Source organism: Vespa mandarinia, chromosome 10 (assembly GCF_050613455.1).
Source record: "Vespa mandarinia isolate Hongniang chromosome 10, ASM5061345v1, whole genome shotgun sequence".
NCBI classification, from domain to species: domain Eukaryota; kingdom Metazoa; phylum Arthropoda; class Insecta; order Hymenoptera; family Vespidae; genus Vespa; species Vespa mandarinia.
In genome coordinates this window covers 58973-78932 of record NC_140819.1, presented here as the reverse complement: position 1 = coordinate 78932, position 19960 = coordinate 58973, and the positions used below count along the sequence as shown (strand labels likewise).

Sequence of the window (19960 nt, the reverse complement as noted above, 5' to 3'; positions counted from 1 at the left end):
AATGTCAAATAAATATTCTCAAAAATCAACTCTCACAAAAATCACTTACATACCTACATATACAGGGTGGGATATTTAAATGTATAATTAATATATAATTTCCAAAGAAAAATTCTAGTATCACAAACGATAAGTATAGTAACAGAAAAGTCAATTATTTCTTGTTCTTAAAAGAATCTTTTTCTTGTTCATTTATAAAGAAGAAAAAAGAAAACGTAACTATTTAAATATTTTTATATGCATAAATGCCCTACCTTTATATAACGAGATAGAAGATAAATGTAAATCACTGAGAAGAATAATTTCAAGCAGTATGTACAGCATCTCAGTATTACACCGATTCCAAGATTTCGAATAGAATGACTTTCTCGTAACGATCAAAGTATTTCGGTATTGCTTATACAATTGATACGAGATCTCATTCAATTTTATGTCTTTCTTACGTGCTGTATTTTGCTTCTATAAAATTACTTTCTCTCTCTCTCTCTCTCTCTCTCTCTCTCTTTCTCTTTCTCTTTCTCTTTCTCTTTCTCTTTCTCTTTCTCTTTCTCTTTCTTTCTGTAACGGTAAGAGAAAATTCAAGAAGAGAATTCAAGAAGAGAATTCAAAAGGAGAATTCAACGTCTACGGATGTGGATGATCCCTGATGATCCAAGAAAAAGCATAGAACTAAAGTCGACCTCTTGGCTAACTCAGAACCGAGATATGCGTGCTAGAGTGAATTACCTGCAATGGAGAAGCGAAATAGCCAGTAGATGTACCATTGATGGCGTTGCCACGAGTTTCAACGTTCATCGTGAAAGCTAACTATATTCGTTCGTTCCTATCTCGATGATTCTCTTTGTTATTACGTACCTTACGTCTTCGCGTGCCGAAGAAAAGAAAAAAGAAAAGAAAAAGCATAAAAAAAAAATAAATAGATACCTAATCGTCGTAAGCTCTTAGATATTACGTGTTGGAAACGCCTACGTAAACCCTACTGTCCTAACATAAAAAATTTAAGGTTTATGAAACAATTGAATTTGAAAAGAAAATGGGGAACATCTAAATTATTAATGTAATTTCATTTATCTATGAATATGAACCTGTTGTTCTTAAACAATTGTAATCATTATCCGTTACGTTTAATTATTGTTATATTTATTCTGTTATAATATAAAAACATTATTAAAAATTATTATCTAACGAAATATTTTATACAATTTGAATGACTAATACCTATGAATGTGTTATTTATATATTATTACTTATTTATTTATTAAATATATTATTACTTATTTACGTTCTCTTATTTTCATAGATATTTACTTCATAATTATTGAACATATTTGATTATATTTGACACAAGAACATGTCATTTACATGTCAGAGAAATTGTGATCAAGTTTTAAGTACTCGCAAGACTATAAAACTCTGTTTGTCGAATCCAGATTTTGATTACGACGTGCCACCATCGAGAAACCATCGATAAGATCGGAGAATAAAAGGATAAATGAATTTAATGCTTGATGGCGTAACCGAACGATTTGTCTTAGCTGTTCACCTGTCGGACAATGAAACGTAAATAAGTACTTACTTATAAATTAAGATGTCAAAACGTCCTGCCGTTTTGTCTACTGTTTTTACAACAGAACTGAGAAATCCAATTTTTTGTAGGTATAAATATGTAATAACGAATAATAGGTAGGTATACAATGAAGTAAAAAATAAAGCAAAGTTTTGATAACATCGAAATATTTTGATAGTAGCAATAATCTCAAAAAATTGGACGATTATATACTAAATACGTGACGAGAAAAATTCCAGAAGAGTATAATATGAAAGAAAAATAATGAATCATCGTTGGAAACTAAGCGCTACTCTGGTAGAAATATTTTGACTTTTTCTAAACTTTCCTTGCCTCGCACGATATGAGATGTATCTACACTATCACTGTATTATTTCCATTAGGATATGAATCATATATTTTATAATATTTACTTTATAATAATAATAATAAGAACAATAAAATAAGACAATTGAACGTCAAATATTAGGTTGTCCGGAAAGTTCGTGCCGATTTTGTCATTACGTTACCTACCACAAATCGGCATGAACTTTCCGGACAACCCAATGTATACCTTTAAATCCAACACACTGTGTATAAATGTGATTACAAGTAGTCATAACGAAATCTCGGATAATAAAACCATACAATCGAAGTGATTAATAGAAATCTCAATGAAATAGTGGTTCTCATCAAAGAATATTCATCGGTTGAGAATCCTTCAGCTAAAATCTAATAATAATGATGTACTTGTGTGTACAGACTCGTTGCAACTAAGCACTGTTCTGTATCGGTCATCCCTAAAAAAGAGAAAGAGACCTGGAAAAAAGGTGCATCACCGATAGACAGTGACTTTTAGGCAAAGCTATGAGCGTCTTCTGTGAGAGCGTATATGTAGTTAAAATACATATATACATATATGCATACGTGTCGCGCATACACCACAATCTGATACGACCGTAACAAATGACATCGACGAACTGGCATCGTCTCTATCTTCTCATCTCGTGCAAAACTCAAACGATAAAATATTGTCTACATGGCTAGGTGATAGAATACAAGGAAAACCGGACAAAACTTAAACCATGATAAAACGTACGTCTGGCAAAGACAATGTCCTTACAATCCACTTACAAAGACTCGTTGTGCGAGTCAATATTTTTACCATCGTCGAGGGTAGCTTAAGCGGGGCCTAGTTAGAAGACATGACGCCAGGTTATGAGCCCAAAGAGGAGATACGGGGAGGGCCTCTCTTGTAACACGTGTTGTGAACCGGTTCTACCTTAATTGTCTTAAACGGAGACTATCATAATTCTGACTTTATCTCGGTCCCGCTTCTATCCCCTCCACAATCCTCTGGCGAGTCTTCTCTTAGATCCCCACCTTGCCCTCTGACATACCTTATTCTGGATTCACGAGCTCGCGTGATCATATGACTGATTCTTCGACGAACCGCCATTTTTCTTTTATTTTTTCACATAAATATCTATAAATAACAAATATATGAATAGTTAAACGATCTTGTTAGTATCGTTAAAATACAAAATTATATTTTTGAGGTAAATAAATAAAACTATACACTTTCTTAAAAAAAGTCATTTAAAAGTATGTTTTGTAATCCTCTTTTCACTAATTTTAATTGATACTAGGAACAAGTAATATATCCATTAATAACTTAGTTCTCATTCGAAAATTTTAAGGATTTAAGATGTAAATACTTACTCTCTAACTTACATAATTAAATCAGACTTACATAATTAAAGATTAAATAACTTCGAAACATTATCATGACATTGATATTCGTTTTTAATAAGGCACCTAATTAAATATCATACCTCTTTTATCTCTTCGCGATCGGTACCAGACAAGATTTCGAGTCGATCTACGACAGTGTGAGGTCCTTCCTTCGAAAATATCCATCACTGCCTGCCCGTACGTCACTTTTCGATTTCGGTGGATTGACTTCGATAAATGTAATAGTCCATAGTTCAGCTTGCTAACAAGGCTAACCCTCTAGATTCGAGATAAAACCGAGTTGAGTCGACTCACTGTAGCTGTTTATAATGAAGCACGGTAGAACCTGATCATCGATTGAGACATTCTTAACAGATACTTCATCAATCATCGAAAACTTCACTAAACTCGACATACGAAAATATGCGTCTAATTTTCTTGTTAAATTGTTTGTTGTTCACCTTTCCGATCGGTATTAATCGATTTTTCTTAGTCCTTGCGCTCCAGTACACTCATGTTTTCCATGACCGGAAAGCTTCGATTGATGCTCGATTAATTAATAAAATAACATAATTTATATTAATTAGAAATATTATATTTCTTATTAATTTTACATTAATTTTTCTGAGAAATATAATATTTTTAATTATATGTAATACATCTTTAGTTACAAAGTGATAAAATTATAAAAATGTTCAAAGATAATAAGATGTTAAAATATTAAAGTTTTTTCTGATAAATTACAAAATATTATATAATTTAATAATAAGCTTTCCGATGCATCCTGTATTGAGTGTGAAATAAAATATAATTTTATACGTATACGGTATGGACACACATATATATGTATATATATATTCGCTCTTAGTATCTGAGTACCCATTTTTCGAAAGTGTATGTATACATTGTTCGGAGCAAAAGATTAACTATATATCTTTAAAGTTACATCTCATTCCTAAAGTTTTGTACTGCACAATATAAAAATTAAAACATTGCAATAAATGAACAAGCACAAGACATGCCATCTATACACAATTTTCGTATCAAATTTTTCTTTCGTTTTACTTTAATATTTTTACTGTTGGTAAAAGAAATAAAAAAATATTTCAAAGAATACGTAATATATATTCTAATAGTTTTTTTAATTAAAAACTATAGTAAAAAACTATTATAAAACATCTATGTAATATTTCATAAAAATTTTCTTAATTGCTTGGATTGATTATCGACGAAATTTTGCTCAGCTGGCTAATGTCGCTTCCTATATCATCGACCAGATATATAAAGCTTATCGAAACTAAACTATAAAGAATTGTATTAATAATATATCAAAATTAAATATTAAACGCGTATTCGAAGCTATAAAATTGTTAAAAATATTGAAATAAGATAAAAAGTAAACATAGCGATTAGTTTAGTAGCGCGTATATCGTATTAAAATAATATGAAAAATTTACATATCATAAGCAATATAAATTACTCAGTAAAAAATGCTATTAATAGTAATCAATATATGATAGATGAAAAATAATCAATTTTCAATAAAAAAAAAAAAAAATCCGATTTCTAAATTTATTCTAATAAATCCAAACAAATTTATACTCTTTCGTAACTAACATAGCTAATACGATATTTACTCGACAACTTACTACACGACACATGGCCAGCCAATTGATAGTAAGCACAACTTGAAATAAACTATCAAAGATTGACCTTGTTTACTTTTATATTGTATTCTCTTATGTACGAATATTTCTTTTGATTTATTTCTTTATGATTATTTGATCTTAATTTCTATCTGTTATAATCAAATGTATTGAAAAAATAAATTAAATATTCGAATTTTTTTTACTAAATTATACGATAAATATTTAACGATTATAAACTAAATCCTTGATTTTAGAAAAAAATATTTAATTCATTAATGAAAAACGTGTTATGAAATATAATAAAACCTTTGTTAATAAACAATATATTTTGAAATAAGATTACATTGTGTCGTACACTTTATATAATTATGCTATGAATATTAATTTATCATGCTCAAATATTGATGATGAATTTCTCCTATGTTTTTATTTCATAATTTCTTGATCTTTTATTTAACTTAAACTTGTGATTTAATAAGTTACACAAGTGATAAAAATGATCTAATTATAGGACATATGACGAGAGAAATAAAGACTAACATATGAAAATAATTACATTTCATGATAGTCTAATGTAATTGTATACCATATATTAAGCTATTATAACACAACTATAAATTGTTTTATATACCAAATTGATTGAACGATACAATGAAAGCATTTATTAATAATGATGAATAAATTCAAGGAAATCCATCATCGTCTTCTTCTGCCATTTCTTTCGCTAATTCTAAATCTTGTTGTTCTCTTTCTCTTCTTTCTTCCGCAGATTCAAGATCCTTTCCATAAGATTTGGGTGGATAACGCATAGCTTTGACACTTTGATTATGTAAGTCTAAACAAAATGTTATTCTTTGATGAAATGCTAATAATGGTTCTCTAGTACAATAAATATCAGTAGTCTCTTTACTACGCATATAACCATTTTCGGGATCCAATGTAGCTTCTATTACTCCATCGCGTATAGCTTTTGCTACTATAAATTCAGCATCAACGCCAGAATCCAAACCAAGTTTGCGTGCGATATCGGCCGGTGAAATTCGTGAATATGAAAGTCCAATCGAACGAATAGCAGTTTTAATAACATTATGCCTCAATCTTAAGATCAACGTGAAAGTATGATCTGTTCTAAATTGTGGTCCAAAATTTTCTAATACCTCTCCAAATCTTTGTAAATTTCCTAAACGAACGGCTTGTGTCAATTGAAAATATGGAGCCAAAGCACGACGCAAAGCAGCTTGCCGAAATATTTGTCTCTCAGGTATATCTCCCAATAAAAGCTCTACAGTAACTGCCAACTTTTGCACGGTTTGCCTAAAACCAATTGCAGTAGTCTGTGGTGCTTTACGCATTGCTTGAACTAGATATTTATGAGCTGCAGAATATTCCAATCTTGCGGCTTTAATTCTACCCAAATAATATAAGAATCGTGCCCATTCATTATTACTTGCAGATTCAGGAAAAGTTGATTTAAGTACAAGCTTATCTGCTTGATCATACAAATTATAATGAAGATAATTCCGTAATAAACAATTAATAAGGACAGCTTGGCCTTCAAAATCATTGCGCAAAGTAGCTGTACGTAATCGGAGATGTAGAAAACCTCTTATTTTAAAGAGTTGATTAGTTAATTCATAAGCACGTGAATGATAGAAATAACACTTAGCAGCTATTAAATCTATAGTCCTTCGGTTTTGCATTACGATCTTTTGCATAAGTGCTTCGGAACACTGTACTGCATCGTCATACTTTCTAGTATCTATTAATCTCACAAGTACGAGTAGGTGAATATAAGCATCGATTTCAGGCAGCAAAGTAGCAGTAGAACTTTTAAACCTTTGAATAGCTGCTTGAGTCTCATCTACTTCCATTGGTTCGTCTACCCAAGCTAAAAGTGCTTCGCGTTCTGCTGCAGACTTTGTATAAAATCCACCAATAACCCCTCTCAATACAATAGGATTTAATTTACGACGAGTGTTAGGTAAAGTACGTAAAGCACGCAAAATAAAACGTGGTTCCTTATTTTGTACAGCTTTTTCAATTTGACGTGTATGCTCTCGAATATCATGAATAGTAAGAAGATCACTATCCTTTTTATCTCCTGAATCGCCTTCTCCATTTTGAGTATCAGTGGTTGCAACTTCTACTTCCATTGCTTCTGTATTTCTTCCAAGCACACCCATTTTGGTTTTAATACCTATGTCCAAAAGTCAATGAAAATAAATATCGTACATAAAATAAATCAAAAGAAATTATTTATATTATTCGTTTAAATAAATTGTACTAACAAAGAAAGATGTGTGCGATATTATTTATAACTATTTATATTATGCTATTAGTTTCAATAAAGAGAAACATGGTAATTACTTAAATTCACTATTAAATAATGATTAATTTAATGTTTTTATTTAATATTATATTTACTTAAAAATATAATGTTCATACTAACCAAACTATTTATCGATAAATACTTTCATGCAATTATTCTTTTATTTATACAAAACAAAGTTTGTTATAACAGTTAATTTCCCCTCTCTTTTAATATTTTTATTTAATATATATTTCTTTATTACCTTTAATTAGAACGAAAAGATCCTCTAACCTCCCACAAAACGATTTGCAATATGTCAATTCACTGCTTTGCTACATTTCATGGATTATTCACACGGCAGCGGAACATGCATGTTACATACAGAGACCTCTGGTAATGATGCAAATAATCAAAAGTTTGTCCAAGAATTTGTCTGCACATGTTAGACAGAACAAGTTTCTTTACTTGCGCTTTAAGAACTTTACTCGGTTCAAAGGACCAAAAAATGTTGATGCGCGTCTTCATAAACGTTGCAAGCATCACGATATTGTTGACACGTTTTTATTAATTATTCCGACCGTCCTGCTGAATAGTTGATCGTAAAATAACTTTCAAAGCACAGGTATAAAAGTCGCTAACAAAACGCAACCAGAACGGAAACAGCAATTTTTAAAAATGTATTATATTATTTATAATAATAAAAAAAAAAAACAAATAAATTATGAAAAAATCATATTTAAAATTTTATATCAATTAATAGAATTAATAAAACTAAAAGGAAATATTTTTATTATAAAATTTATATAATTTTTTTACTAGCACTGATTTCCACACGTGTAATAGAAAATCTTTCGTCTGCCATCGGTATGTCAACATAGATCTTACTGTCTATCACCGGTACATTTCGAGCAATTGTTCATATTATAATTAGAATATATCGTAGTAAAATATGAATGTTTCAATAACTCTTGATCCTGTCATCCTATTTATGCGAAATTCCGAAGATATATGTAAATAAATGTAAACTTTTTTATTATAATAGATATATTTTTATTACTTTTCTCAATAGTTTTTTTTTTAAGTAAAACAATCTAAGATGTTGGAACTTACACATCACTTAAGATTTACATATCAAATTTATTGTTTTTTTTTTATTTTCTTTGTAGAACACATACGGTATCTTCTTTTACGTTTATCAGTCTGTAAAATTTGTATTAATTCGTAATATTTTAGATGTCCGAAAAGCCTCAATTCAATCGTGATGTTATAGAAACTTCAATATTCTCTTCCATATTTGGTAAATTATCTGTTAACTAAGCTTCAGTGTAAAACATAACTTCAATGAAAATTCATAAAAGTGCAGACTTTTAGAATTTATATTGAAATATTCATATACTTTAAATGCTTTAAATAAAACATTATTGAAGAGATATAATGTTACTTTCTTTGACTATTTTATAATTCTTCTGTATATAAAATAATAACTCAGATACTAATTAGCTCGATCCTTTCATATATTGATTGTAATCCATTAGATATCTAAGTTTTTTAATTCTACAATTGGTTTTTCTACAAATTCTTCGAGCATCAACCAATTTGGCATTTTGGTCTGCGGAACGATTTTGTTACATAATCGTTCCACAGACCCAAATTTTATTTTTAAATAACTTCGTTACGATTTCTACCTTGTTAAAATAATTGTCCAAGTAAAGATGATGCCACTTTCTCACAGAATGTCTTAATAATTCTATTACCGTATTTTAATGTTACTTAAGATCTGGCCAGCACCTGAATATATTTTAAAGCACGAAATATATCCCGTAGAATCATAGCATTCGAATAAAGATTAGTCATTTTTGAATGGTTATAAACTTTAAAATTTAGTCGTCCACGCTATGATATCGTATCTTCATCGATGAAAATATTTTGCTCAGGATTAAAAATTTTTCGAAACTTTTTTGAAAAATGATCTGTCATTAATTGTACTTTGAAGATTTGTACTACTCGTTTAGCATTGTCAGACATATTGCTGTTATCAGAAAAATGTATAAATGATAATATTTATTTGAATTTCTGGACTAATAATCGTTTATCCTTGTTTTTTTTAATTATTCTCATAAAAATTGAGAAAGCGAATTATTTTTCAAATTTGCGTACAGTAACATCAAAAAATTTAGCACTTTTTTATATTGCTTGTTCCTATCGGAATTTTATACGTAGTATTTATTTCTTTTCGTGCTAATAAATTCAAATAAATCGTTTCCAATAAATAAATCTGCAGTATCTTCTACTTTTTATGTATGTATGAGAAATAAGTTAGACTCCTTCGAATTTGTTATTATTCTTTTTCAATTCTTCATTACTTAATTTTTCTTCTGAATATATCAAGTTTTTTTTTCTTTTTTTTTTTTTTTTTTTAGAATTCTTAAATTCAATTGGAACATCGGATAAATTGTCGACGCTTCACTTTGCATATCGTTTCTTCTTCTTTCTTTGCTAGGGGGTTCTAGAGAGTTCAGTTTCATTTATTTTATTATATTAATAAATTAGAAACTAAAAAATATAATAATATGATTGAATGTAGCCTATAACTAATTGTTGTCTTATACTCGATATAAACAATATGCTAACGGCATTTGTCCGATAACTTTGTCCGCGACACCAAGGTGGTATCACTGACATTTGTCCGATAGTTTTGCACGTGACATCAATATGATGTTATTGACATTTCTCCGATAAATGCACGCAAACCAACATGTTGATCCATCAGCATAATAAAGTATCAACACTCCAATTAGTGTATTAACAAACACATATAGACACGGTTTTTTGTCTCAGTAAAAGATGTGTTATTGTAAAAATTGCAATGTAGGTACAATGAATCCATTCGATTATATCTGAGAATTCAAATTTTTTATAGAATCTAAAATAACAAAACAGTAATATATTGTAATTACAGTAAATATTGTAATATGTGTATTTATAAAATAATTTATAAAATATTACTATATTATATTGATATTTTATATTTATTTTTATATGCTGATTTAATAAATTTAGGTTTCTTTTGTATTCAATTCTGCTAATGTATAAGAAACTTAATCCATTAATTCATAATTTCTTTTCGTGTTATTATATCAATAATTTCGTGGATACTGTGAGACTATTGACTAATACTCATGACCAATACTCAACTTGCATATTATTTTTCATTTATCGTTCATTATAATGTGTGCATAACACATATAAATATATATTTAGAAATAATTATTTCTGTGTAGAATCTGTCGCATTTGAATCTATTTTTTCAAAAATATTTTTTTATAATGGTTGTGTACCGATACTATATATGTAATTTATTTTTACTCTCACTATCTTTCTTCGATTATCATCACTGAAATATAGTATAAATCATTTGTTGCATCGTACATCACTGTTGTACATCATTGTTGTATCATCTACATATAAACTTTATGAATAGAAAAAAACTGTACACATCATCTACATATAAACTTCATGAATAGAATGCTAGATTTACTTAATTACCTTCCGATGTCAACGAATTTTCTGTCCTTCCTGGTAACTTTTCTTTAATGGATTTTATTACCTTTATTTATATGATAATTTTAAAACAGAATTGAAAATATTAAAAAAATTCAAGCATCTACTCTATAAAATAAGTCATTAAATAAGTATTTCAATATTTTATTATCTTAAAAATACATATTATTTTAATGGAATAAATCTTGAAGAATGAGTGGCACCAATACCAGGCCTTCCATGTTTTACCGGTTTGTAAGTAACCGAGAATTCTCCAAGATAATGACCAATCATTTCTGGTTTGATTTCCACTTGATTGAAAGTTTTTCCATTATAAACACCTACAATGGAACCTACCATTTCTGGAACAATAATCATGTTACGCAAATGTGTTTTTACAATTTCAGGTTTTTCATTAGGAGGTGTTTCCTTCTTTGCTTTACGCAATTTCTTGACAAGTGCCATAGATTTACGTTTCAAACCATGAGAAAAACGTCTACGAGCACGTGCATGCATCAAATCCATAAGTTGTTCACTAAAACAATAATAAGATATTTAAACAACTATAATTTTATAATGAGAAATACATAAATAAGTTATAAGATAATGAAAACTTACTTTGGCATATCCAGGAGTTGATCAAGATCAACTCCTCGGAAGGTAAACTTCCTGAAGGTCCTCTTTTTCTTCTGGGTTTCATCTGCCTAAAATATGTAGAAATTTTTTTACAACAATTGGTTATGTACAATCCACCCATGTTATCATATATCAATATTTCTTTTACAACATATATAATGATAAAAGGATTTATAAAAAGAATTATAAAATGATTTTATATTAACGATGACATAGATGTTAATAGATTTTTACACAGAAACACTCACTTCCGCCATGATTGTTCTTATGAAAAAATATCTCAAAAAGAACGCTTCCTCTACTCTTTTCCGGAGGAGTTAAAACCATATATAATATAAGATGAAAGATGTAAGTAAAACAGAAAAGATTGTTTAATTTTTTATTCAAATATTCGTAGATGGCGATGTCGTAGAATCAGTGTTTGGGCTTACATTCGCACAATTGGATTGGTGAGTTTCCTCAATCATTTTTGTTGTTGGACAAAACGATGTATTTTCAAATTTGAAAATGAAGAAGAGGATTTGGTTTGATTCTCTTACCCTATACACATATATATGTGCGTGTGTATATATATATGTTTAGAAAAGAATTTCTTTTCAAAAAATAATCCTTTTTTAATTCCAGTTATTTCTAGCTATGTTAATAGAAAATTTTTTTTATTCCTTGTTTCTCTATTAGTTAACTTAATAAAAAGAAAATATCTTCGTAAATACTAAACAAATATATTTATTTTCAATTACTATTTAACCATCATAAGTATGACGACCAATAGGGAAACTCTATTACAGCGTCATCTTGTTAATGTTTTTGTAACTTTTCTTACCGAGTCAAGTACTCATAGAGCGCGATTATGTCAAACACGAATAAACATTTATTCGTTTTTCTTCTATTCACATGTCAAGTTCAATACAATATAATTTATTAAAATCAAAGGTTTTTATAATCCATCTTGTAATATTATCATACTTGTATGTTAGTAATAGTTTATATATTAAAATTAAAATCAGTGATTCTCTGAAAGATATAACAATATTTATAGTATCTAAATTGATTAACAATATATTTGTGCTCTGATCATAAGCAAGCAAATTTTGTACAACAAAAGATGTTTACTATACACTCAAGGCATGGAAATAGTTTAGGTGTGACATTTCCAGCAACCAGAATCATAATTCATTATAGCCATTCAAGACTATGCCAGATAGCACTATATATTACGAAATTTTTAAAATAAGCATACCGATGATGTATTAGATATTTTAAATAACCAACTAATTGATATGTATGATATTCTTAATAAAAAACTGATTTCTAGACTATCTGCTAATAAAGAGTAGAAGTTGACATTTTTTAAAGCATAAAAATTTAGGAAATCGTAAATCTATAATAGTCTTGTTGTTTTAAAATATTAACTAGGGAGTGTTACCAAAGATTTTCTCAAAATCATCTGAATAGTAGAATTATCTACTGATGAACAAATTATTTTATTTACCATTATATTATTTTAATTAAAAAGATAATCTTTTAAAGCTTTCAACTCTAGCGACTCAATAATGAAGTAATAATCTAGAAAACAGATAGCCAATCTTACTACAATAGATCATAGAGGTTTTTTAAAACTAAGAAATTAAAAAAATGATACTCTTATTAAAATAGCGGACAGTTTTAATAAAAAAATTGCAATATATCCAAAAACAAAGTTTATAACCAGCCTAATAATAAGAAAAACTAGTAGTCTCATTAATTTAAATAGCAGGATTAAATAATAAAAACGATACCATCTCAATAAAAGCTATAAGATAGGTATTTACTTCTTGATATATATAGGAGCAAACATATCTACCATTACAAAAAAACTGATCAAATATAAATTAATCATAAATAAGTTTTAATTGTTTTTCTCAACTATTAATACATATGAAATATAGTTATTCCATTTATATTTTAGGTCATAATTGTCCTAGTAAAGCATATTAATTAATGAAACTCAAAAATCAAAAACAGCTAATGTTTCTCAATTATATACAAGAAGAGGTCAATGGAATAAATCACCGATATTTGCCTTGCTTAAAATAAATTACTTGAATGCTTTTGCTTATATATTGAAGGAGTTTGTAAATATTACGTACCGAATAAAGAAGATGGAAGGAAAATATTGTGTGGAATATGACATAAATGATTGATTACTCAAGTCATTTTCTATGAAGAACTAAGTACATAATTTGAAAATATGCTAACAAAATGAATTTGTTTTGGAACTTTTAAACTAATTCTCTATATTTGATACCCAAAAAGATAGAGATTGAAAACCATGTGAAAACTTTTGTAAACTAAGTAAAATTACAGTACCAAATATTTCTCGCTTCCAGGAAATTGCCATGGACTATCTTCTTATAAGATTGAAATACATTCCATTGTTGTTTTTCTAAATTTTCTCTATATTCAAATTCTCCAAAAATTTTAGTTTTCAGAACTTAACACTTAATTTTTTGCAGGCAATATCTATATATTGAAGTATGATAGGAGCAATATTTGTACAAATTATACAAAAGATTACTATAAAAAATATTGAGCACAAAATGTACGATACTTGCAGAGAAAAGGGAGATTTAAGAATGTGTACCATTTCATCAATCTTTTGTTTAGTTAATGAAGTTTTTTAATTAAGCATCTTGAGGTGTTATATGCAGTCAAAAGGATTAAAAGTATATGAACTTAATGATATGGATACAATTACATTTGTGACAGTCTGAAAGATGATATCAAGTTCATCATATTTTCAATATAATACATAATTTATCATTGTAGTAAAAAAAATTTTTCCATAATAATTATTCCAATGAAAACACGTCAAATAAGTAGCAACCAGCTAATCTGTTCAATAGATCGTCAATTATCATAAAAATTACATCTTCCTCGCAAAGGCTGAAATTGTATATAGAATAATAAATGCAAGTTTTGAAGATGTAATTTTCATACCTTTGGATACATATATTTAAAGAATGGTCTGGTGCATTAGTTCTGCAAATAAATCTTCAAGGGGACCTAAATTAAAACGTTTTAAAAAGCAACCAATAACAAATTATCTCTTTTCTACATTATTGGCATTTAAATATTTTAACATTGTGACAAAAATAATTATTCTTTAATATATAACAAATTATTCATGATAATTTTTTGTGTTTGATAAGCAATGTGGAAAAATGACAAAATTTCTTTATTAAAATAATTGTGAAATGTAATGTAAAATATATATAAAATAAAATGATTAATATTACACAATTAATCCAACTTATCTAACTATCATGACTTAGCAAGATTTTTTCAATTCAAAAGATTAAAATACTTATATCATATTATATGATCCCGTAATAATATTTCATAATATATTTCGGTTAAAAATTATTTTTGAAATTTAAAATGTTTAATAATAACATAATATATTTATAATTATTTACAATATTGGTAATATAATATATTCTTATAGAAATAATAATATTGAAGAAACTGTGGCAGTTGCTTTTTATATGTTAAATTGATTTTACATGTGTACTTTTAAAATAAGTTCTTTGAAGATAATCCATTAATGATCATGTATATATCCATAAAGTGGAGCTTCCATATATGCTCTACTAATATCCAAAGAGTTTCTACGAATACGTCTTCCAATTGGCTCTAAATCATTATAACACATGGGAAAAACTTTTTCTATTGCTATTTTAGCTTCTTGTTCTGTTACTTTACGTACTCCCATTATAGAAGCTGTTGCCATATTCTTTACACAATCCTACGTAAGTTATTATTAAATTAATCACAATAAAATATATGTATTATGTGTCTGTGATGTAAATAGTTATTGATACTATGTAATTATATAATTCATACTTGATGAGTTTTTTTTATATGAAATGGAGAAGCAGTTCCTTGAATCATGGCACTCATAAAACTACAATGTACAAGATTGGCTGCCCTTATTTCTGTGCAAGCTAAATGATCGATGTTCTTAAAATCCAATTTATTACGACAGTAATCAAACATATGTATCATTTCATGAGCTAATACACCTTGTACTTTTGATTCACTGTGAGCAGTATTTTGGCATACAACAATCTAAAATTATAATGCATAGTCACAAAATATTAATAAAACACATCTACTTTTTTTATATTTACCTATTTAGAGCTAAATGTTATTTTAGAATTATAGAATTTTACGTTCATATTATTTTAATATTTACCTGATTAAGTTGTGCATCATAGCCACCTTTTACAGAATAATCACATATTTCACAAGAAATATGACGACGCATATCAATTTCACTATAGTTTGAAACAATTCATTACTTTAATATCTAGGTTAAATTTCACAGTGATTATGAAATTAGATTTTGATATTGCGTCAAAATATAAAAATAATTATAGTAATTCAATATATATATTGATAAAATTACCTACCATCCCGAGCTTTTTAATGCTGCCATCATAAGTTGTACTAATTGACCTAAGTAATATAAGATATTATAACCAATAATACAATAAATAATAAATAATACAGAAGCAAAAATTATAACATAAGACATAAAGAACATACTATTTTTAATACATTTGTACACGTTTCCTTCACATTTTAATCTGGTTATCTCTTCCTTTCCTTCGCCTATTAATTTCCTAAAAAATGTAGGTTTATATCTTCCCCTTCTTTCAGGATATAAATCATAACCCCAATTCGCATCATCTACTGAACTGTCTATCGTAGAAGCATTCTTATCAAATTTTTTATTTTGATTTTTATCGTTTATCTTATTTTCTTTCTGCTCATCCACTTTATTATCTAATAAATTTTCTTTGATTTTCTCGTTATTAAAACTAAAGACAGTCATGATTCTAAAGAGATAAAGACAATCATTAATGTATATAATAAAAATTTATACTTTTGAATAACGATCATTACATCACAAGTACACATAAAATCTTTAAAATTCTATTAGAGTTAGGTTAGCCGATCGAGTTACATCATCCAATGAAGTATAAATTATATATATGTCATGCATACATACATTATATACATAATAAAATATACCGTATTTTGTTTTGATGAAATAAAAAGCAAAGTGTTTAAATTTGCTTTTTGTTGAATATTATTAATGAGATATTGAAAAATTAAAATAATAATAATTTAATATATGGTAATAATAATTAGAAGCATAACTATGGTAATAGAAATACGTTCGATTGTAAAAGTACTAATAATTGTTGTAAGTCGTTGCAACATTTCATGCTATTTTTAATAATAGATATTAATTTTATAATTATTTAATATAAAACAATATATATATATACATATATATATATATTACATATATATTACATTATATACATATATATTTCATAAGAATGCTTTTATTATTACATGCTTACTTATGATCCATGCAAATTTTTTAATTTATGAAAAAGCGGATCCAGAAGAACTACATAGTTTATTTTGATATGATGATAATACAAAAAATGTGATAGTTATTAAAATGTATGTCAGGATTTTAATAAATAAACTATATACATTTGTGATCCTTTTTATTGATTGCTGTCTATTATTATAATAATTTATTGGCCAATAAAATCTACGATATATTTCGATACAAATATAAAATATACATATATTGTATATATTTTATGATTTCATAAACTCTATACTATTAAAAATATGTAATATTAAAGAAAGATAAAAATAAACGGGAACAAATTACAAGAGTCCTTGGAAGCCATAAAGATTAGTTATTTGACGTTTAACCACGTGGTTGTTGCTAAGCAACTCTATATATCCACAAAAGTTTTATTAAGATTTTAAGCAGAATAGTTTGAATACTTTCACAGTTTTCCGTATGAATTTAACAATATTTAGCTATGGCAGACGACGTGAAGCCAGAAGTAATAAAAAAAACGCAAGATTTACTTGGAAAATATTTTAAAAAGCCGCCATTAACCGAAAAATTGTTGAGGAAACCGCCCTTTAGATTTCTTCACGATATTATATCAATTGTATGTATTCTTAGAATCATTATTAAAATTCTTTTTTATTTTTATAATTTGTCTTTTTCTTGTTATGTTTTCTTTGATTGTCAGTAAATATTATATTAATTATACTGATTATTTTCTTTCAGATAATAAAGGAGACTGGTTTCTTAGAAGGTTTATTCACAGAAAAAGAATTAAATTCAGACAATATAAAAGACAAAGAGTCAAAAGTAGCATATTTAACAAAACTTATAGACGTTGTTAGTAAGTTCTAAGAAATAAACTATTTTATAAAACTCAGTAAAATCTATTCATATTTTGAAAACATTATATTTATACATAAAATTATATTTTAGAAATAATATCTGGAAATAATCTAACCGTAAGAGCAAGTAAAATAGTTTCTGGACAAGAAGCGACTAAAACAAATGACCTTTTACAAGCTATTGGAAAAGCTCTTGATAAAAAAGTAAAATATTTTTAAACATATTTAAGTATGATTTAATTTTATAGTATGATATTTTGTAGTAATATATTTATATAATTAAATTAGGTAAACAGCGCAGAAGCAATTGAACATTATAAGAAAAGTTTACAAAAGAAGTCAAAAGGAGGAACAAAATTAAAAACATCTAAAGATGATATTGCTAAAAAGACATCTAGGCAGATATCGCAAACAAGAAAATCAACTGAAAAAGAAACACATGCATCTGGATTACAAAAGAAATTTTCTAGCGTAGGAAAAGTTGAGTCAAAAATAAAAGAAGAAAATAATCAAGAAAATAGCATCAATAAAAGTAGCAATATAATAGAACAAGAAATTCAAGAGAATAATATTGAAAAGAGTAATGATGTAAATATTCCACTAGCTGAGGTAATCTTTTTTTAAACTAGCCAATATTTTGTGCTATATTTAATGTTAAATTATAAATACAATATTATTTTATATAGCCACTTGAAGATGAGCTATCTTCCGTAATACAAAAAACAAAACATTCTTCTGCTATAACTAAACAGAAACAGGATCATATATCTTCCGTGATTCCCACAGAAATAAAGACAAGCAAACTTTCAACAAATATAAATACAGACAAGAAATCAGATGAATACACTCAGAGAAAGGAATCTACAAATAGAACAAAACGAGTCCTATCAAAACAAGGAAGTGAGTTTAAAGAATCAATAAAAATATCAGAAACAATATCTACAAGAAAAAAATCAATAGAGACTACAGATGAGGGAAAGTTAGAAACAGAATATGAATCAACATACGGAAATATAAGTGATGATTTGCAGCAAGCAGAACATGACAATTCAATTATTCATGGATCAAATTTACATAAACATAAATTTAATAGTGAACAAGAACAAAATATGATTAAATTAAGAACATTATTACGTCCACCTACTGCTAGGCCAAGTAGTGCAAGACCCGCTGCTCCTAAAATGAAAGGAAAAACTGACCTGATTCTTAATGAAGAAATAAGGTAGTAAATATATACATTAACCAAACATTCAAATATATATTATTAATAAAACAATATTTATATAGAAAATAATATATTTTGTTTTTAGTACACCTATGGGAAATATTAGTGTGATAATTGAAAATGCAAATATAAAAAACAATGATAATGAAGATATGGTGATTGTAGAAAACAAAGGAAGCATTGAAACAACTTTAGAGAATATTAGCAATTATAAAGTTGACTATGAATTAACTCAAGAACATGGACATCTTGTGGCACAAATTTTGGAAACTCAAAGAGAATTGGTCAATAGTGATAATGTGGATGTTTTACCAAAGAAAGTTGATATTGTAAGATGTTCTTAGTTATGTTTATGTTAATTACACGCTTTACAAAGGATTTTATGAAATATAGATGTTCTTATGAATTTAGGCATGGGAGGCGGGTACAAAACGCGAGCATGAGGCAGCGATTAAGGAAATTGATAAATTACGCAGTACGATACAGATGTTAACTCGTGCAACAAATCCTTTAGGAAAATTATTGGATTACTTACAGGTATCATTTTAATTTTATGCTAGAATATAGCTATAAACTTTAATAAACTTATGTAATATATTTGAACATATGTTCGTTTTATGTGTACTTTGTTTATATAGGAAGATATTGAAATGATGCAGAAGGAATTACATGATTGGAGAAGTCAGTATAACCAACTAAGCAAACAATTGGAGAAGGAACAAATGTACAATCCCTGTAATTGCATCATATAAAAAATATATTACATATACTACTTATATATTACTTATTATTTTCAGACGTACGCAAGAAATTATAGATCCGATGCAGATGACATTAAAAGAAATTGACAATAACATTCAGGACCAACTAAATAAAATTTATCAAGTAAAAGCAAGAATAATTAAAAATAACCAAAAAATACAAAGATTATTAAATGGTGACATATAAAAGGTATTATTTTAAACAATTTTTATGTAATGTTTGGAGTATAAATATATATATAATTATATTATATATAATAATATATTTTATATATATTATAT

At 27.3% G+C, this 19960-nt stretch overlaps 4 protein-coding genes and 1 long non-coding RNA gene across 7 annotated transcripts; 2 read left to right on the top strand and 3 right to left on the bottom strand.

Moving 5' to 3' along the window:
* Nucleotides 1–5302: 5302 nt before the first annotated feature.
* Rpn3 (regulatory particle non-ATPase 3) lies at nucleotides 5303–7624 on the bottom strand. Its single transcript, XM_035873525.2, has 2 exons — nucleotides 7503–7624; nucleotides 5303–7126 (listed from the first exon to the last, which is right to left on the bottom strand). The coding sequence occupies exon 2, from the start codon at nucleotides 7110–7112 to the stop codon at nucleotides 5613–5615; it is 1500 nt and encodes a 499-aa protein (XP_035729418.1). The 5' UTR covers nucleotides 7113–7126; nucleotides 7503–7624; the 3' UTR covers nucleotides 5303–5612.
* Nucleotides 7625–10929: 3305 nt separating this feature from the next.
* On the bottom strand, nucleotides 10930–11799 carry RpS15 (ribosomal protein S15). The gene is made up of 3 exons (XM_035873531.2): nucleotides 11665–11799; nucleotides 11399–11484; nucleotides 10930–11315 (listed from the first exon to the last, which is right to left on the bottom strand). Exons 1-3 carry the CDS (start codon nucleotides 11671–11673, stop codon nucleotides 10967–10969), a joined length of 444 nt encoding a protein of 147 aa, XP_035729424.1. The 5' UTR covers nucleotides 11674–11799; the 3' UTR covers nucleotides 10930–10966.
* A 457-nt stretch (nucleotides 11800–12256) lies between these two features.
* Nucleotides 12257–14699, top strand: LOC118444840 (uncharacterized). Of its 2 annotated transcripts, XR_014982637.1 has the most exons (4): nucleotides 12257–12698; nucleotides 13073–13219; nucleotides 13365–13629; nucleotides 13912–14699. It is a non-coding gene; the product is annotated as an uncharacterized LOC118444840 (long non-coding RNA). The 2 variants fall into 2 exon arrangements; XR_004839067.2 differs by having other exon boundaries at nucleotides 12257–13219; nucleotides 13912–14698.
* Nucleotides 14700–14839: 140 nt separating this feature from the next.
* LOC118444837 (mitochondrial inner membrane protease ATP23 homolog) lies at nucleotides 14840–16421 on the bottom strand. The gene is made up of 5 exons (XM_085659725.1): nucleotides 16007–16421; nucleotides 15871–15916; nucleotides 15654–15735; nucleotides 15302–15526; nucleotides 14840–15203 (listed from the first exon to the last, which is right to left on the bottom strand). Exons 1-5 carry the CDS (start codon nucleotides 16293–16295, stop codon nucleotides 15000–15002), a joined length of 846 nt encoding a protein of 281 aa, XP_085515851.1. The 5' UTR covers nucleotides 16296–16421; the 3' UTR covers nucleotides 14840–14999.
* On the top strand, nucleotides 16285–19898 carry IFT54 (intraflagellar transport 54). 2 transcript variants are annotated; one of them, XM_035873518.2, is made up of 10 exons: nucleotides 16285–16440; nucleotides 17315–17451; nucleotides 17574–17691; nucleotides 17784–17896; nucleotides 17981–18301; nucleotides 18379–18914; nucleotides 19003–19246; nucleotides 19329–19454; nucleotides 19556–19641; nucleotides 19715–19898. In XM_035873518.2, the coding sequence occupies exons 2-10, from the start codon at nucleotides 17317–17319 to the stop codon at nucleotides 19863–19865; spliced, it is 1830 nt and encodes a 609-aa protein (XP_035729411.1). In that variant the 5' UTR covers nucleotides 16285–16440; nucleotides 17315–17316; the 3' UTR covers nucleotides 19866–19898. The 2 variants fall into 2 exon arrangements, with proteins under 2 accessions (XP_035729411.1, XP_035729412.1); XM_035873519.2 differs by lacking the exon at nucleotides 16285–16440 and adding an exon at nucleotides 16583–16601.
* The last annotated feature ends 62 nt before the right edge of the window (nucleotides 19899–19960 follow it).

Bases quoted from the DNA above. Each gene is read 5' to 3' on its own strand.
- Rpn3 (XM_035873525.2), bottom strand. From the start codon at position 7,112: ATGGGTGTGCTTGGAAGAAATACAGAAGCAATGGAAGTAGAAGTTGCA.
- RpS15 (XM_035873531.2), bottom strand. The intron at 11,316-11,398 runs GTAAGTTTTCAT...TTATTGTTTTAG, and splicing joins CAACTCCTGGATATGCCAAA to TGAACAACTTATGGATTTGA.
- LOC118444837 (XM_085659725.1), bottom strand. From the start codon at position 16,295: ATGACTGTCTTTAGTTTTAATAACGAGAAAATCAAAGAAAATTTATTA. The intron at 15,917-16,006 runs GTATGTTCTTTA...TATATTACTTAG, and splicing joins GTACAAATGTATTAAAAATA to GTCAATTAGTACAACTTATG. The intron at 15,204-15,301 runs GTATGAATTATA...TAACTTACGTAG, and splicing joins ATATAAAAAAAACTCATCAA to GATTGTGTAAAGAATATGGC.
- IFT54 (XM_035873518.2), top strand. From the start codon at position 17,317: ATGGCAGACGACGTGAAGCCAGAAGTAATAAAAAAAACGCAAGATTTA. The intron at 17,692-17,783 runs GTAAGTTCTAAG...ATTATATTTTAG, and splicing joins AAAACTTATAGACGTTGTTA to AAATAATATCTGGAAATAAT. The intron at 17,897-17,980 runs GTAAAATATTTT...TAATTAAATTAG, and splicing joins GAAAAGCTCTTGATAAAAAA to GTAAACAGCGCAGAAGCAAT.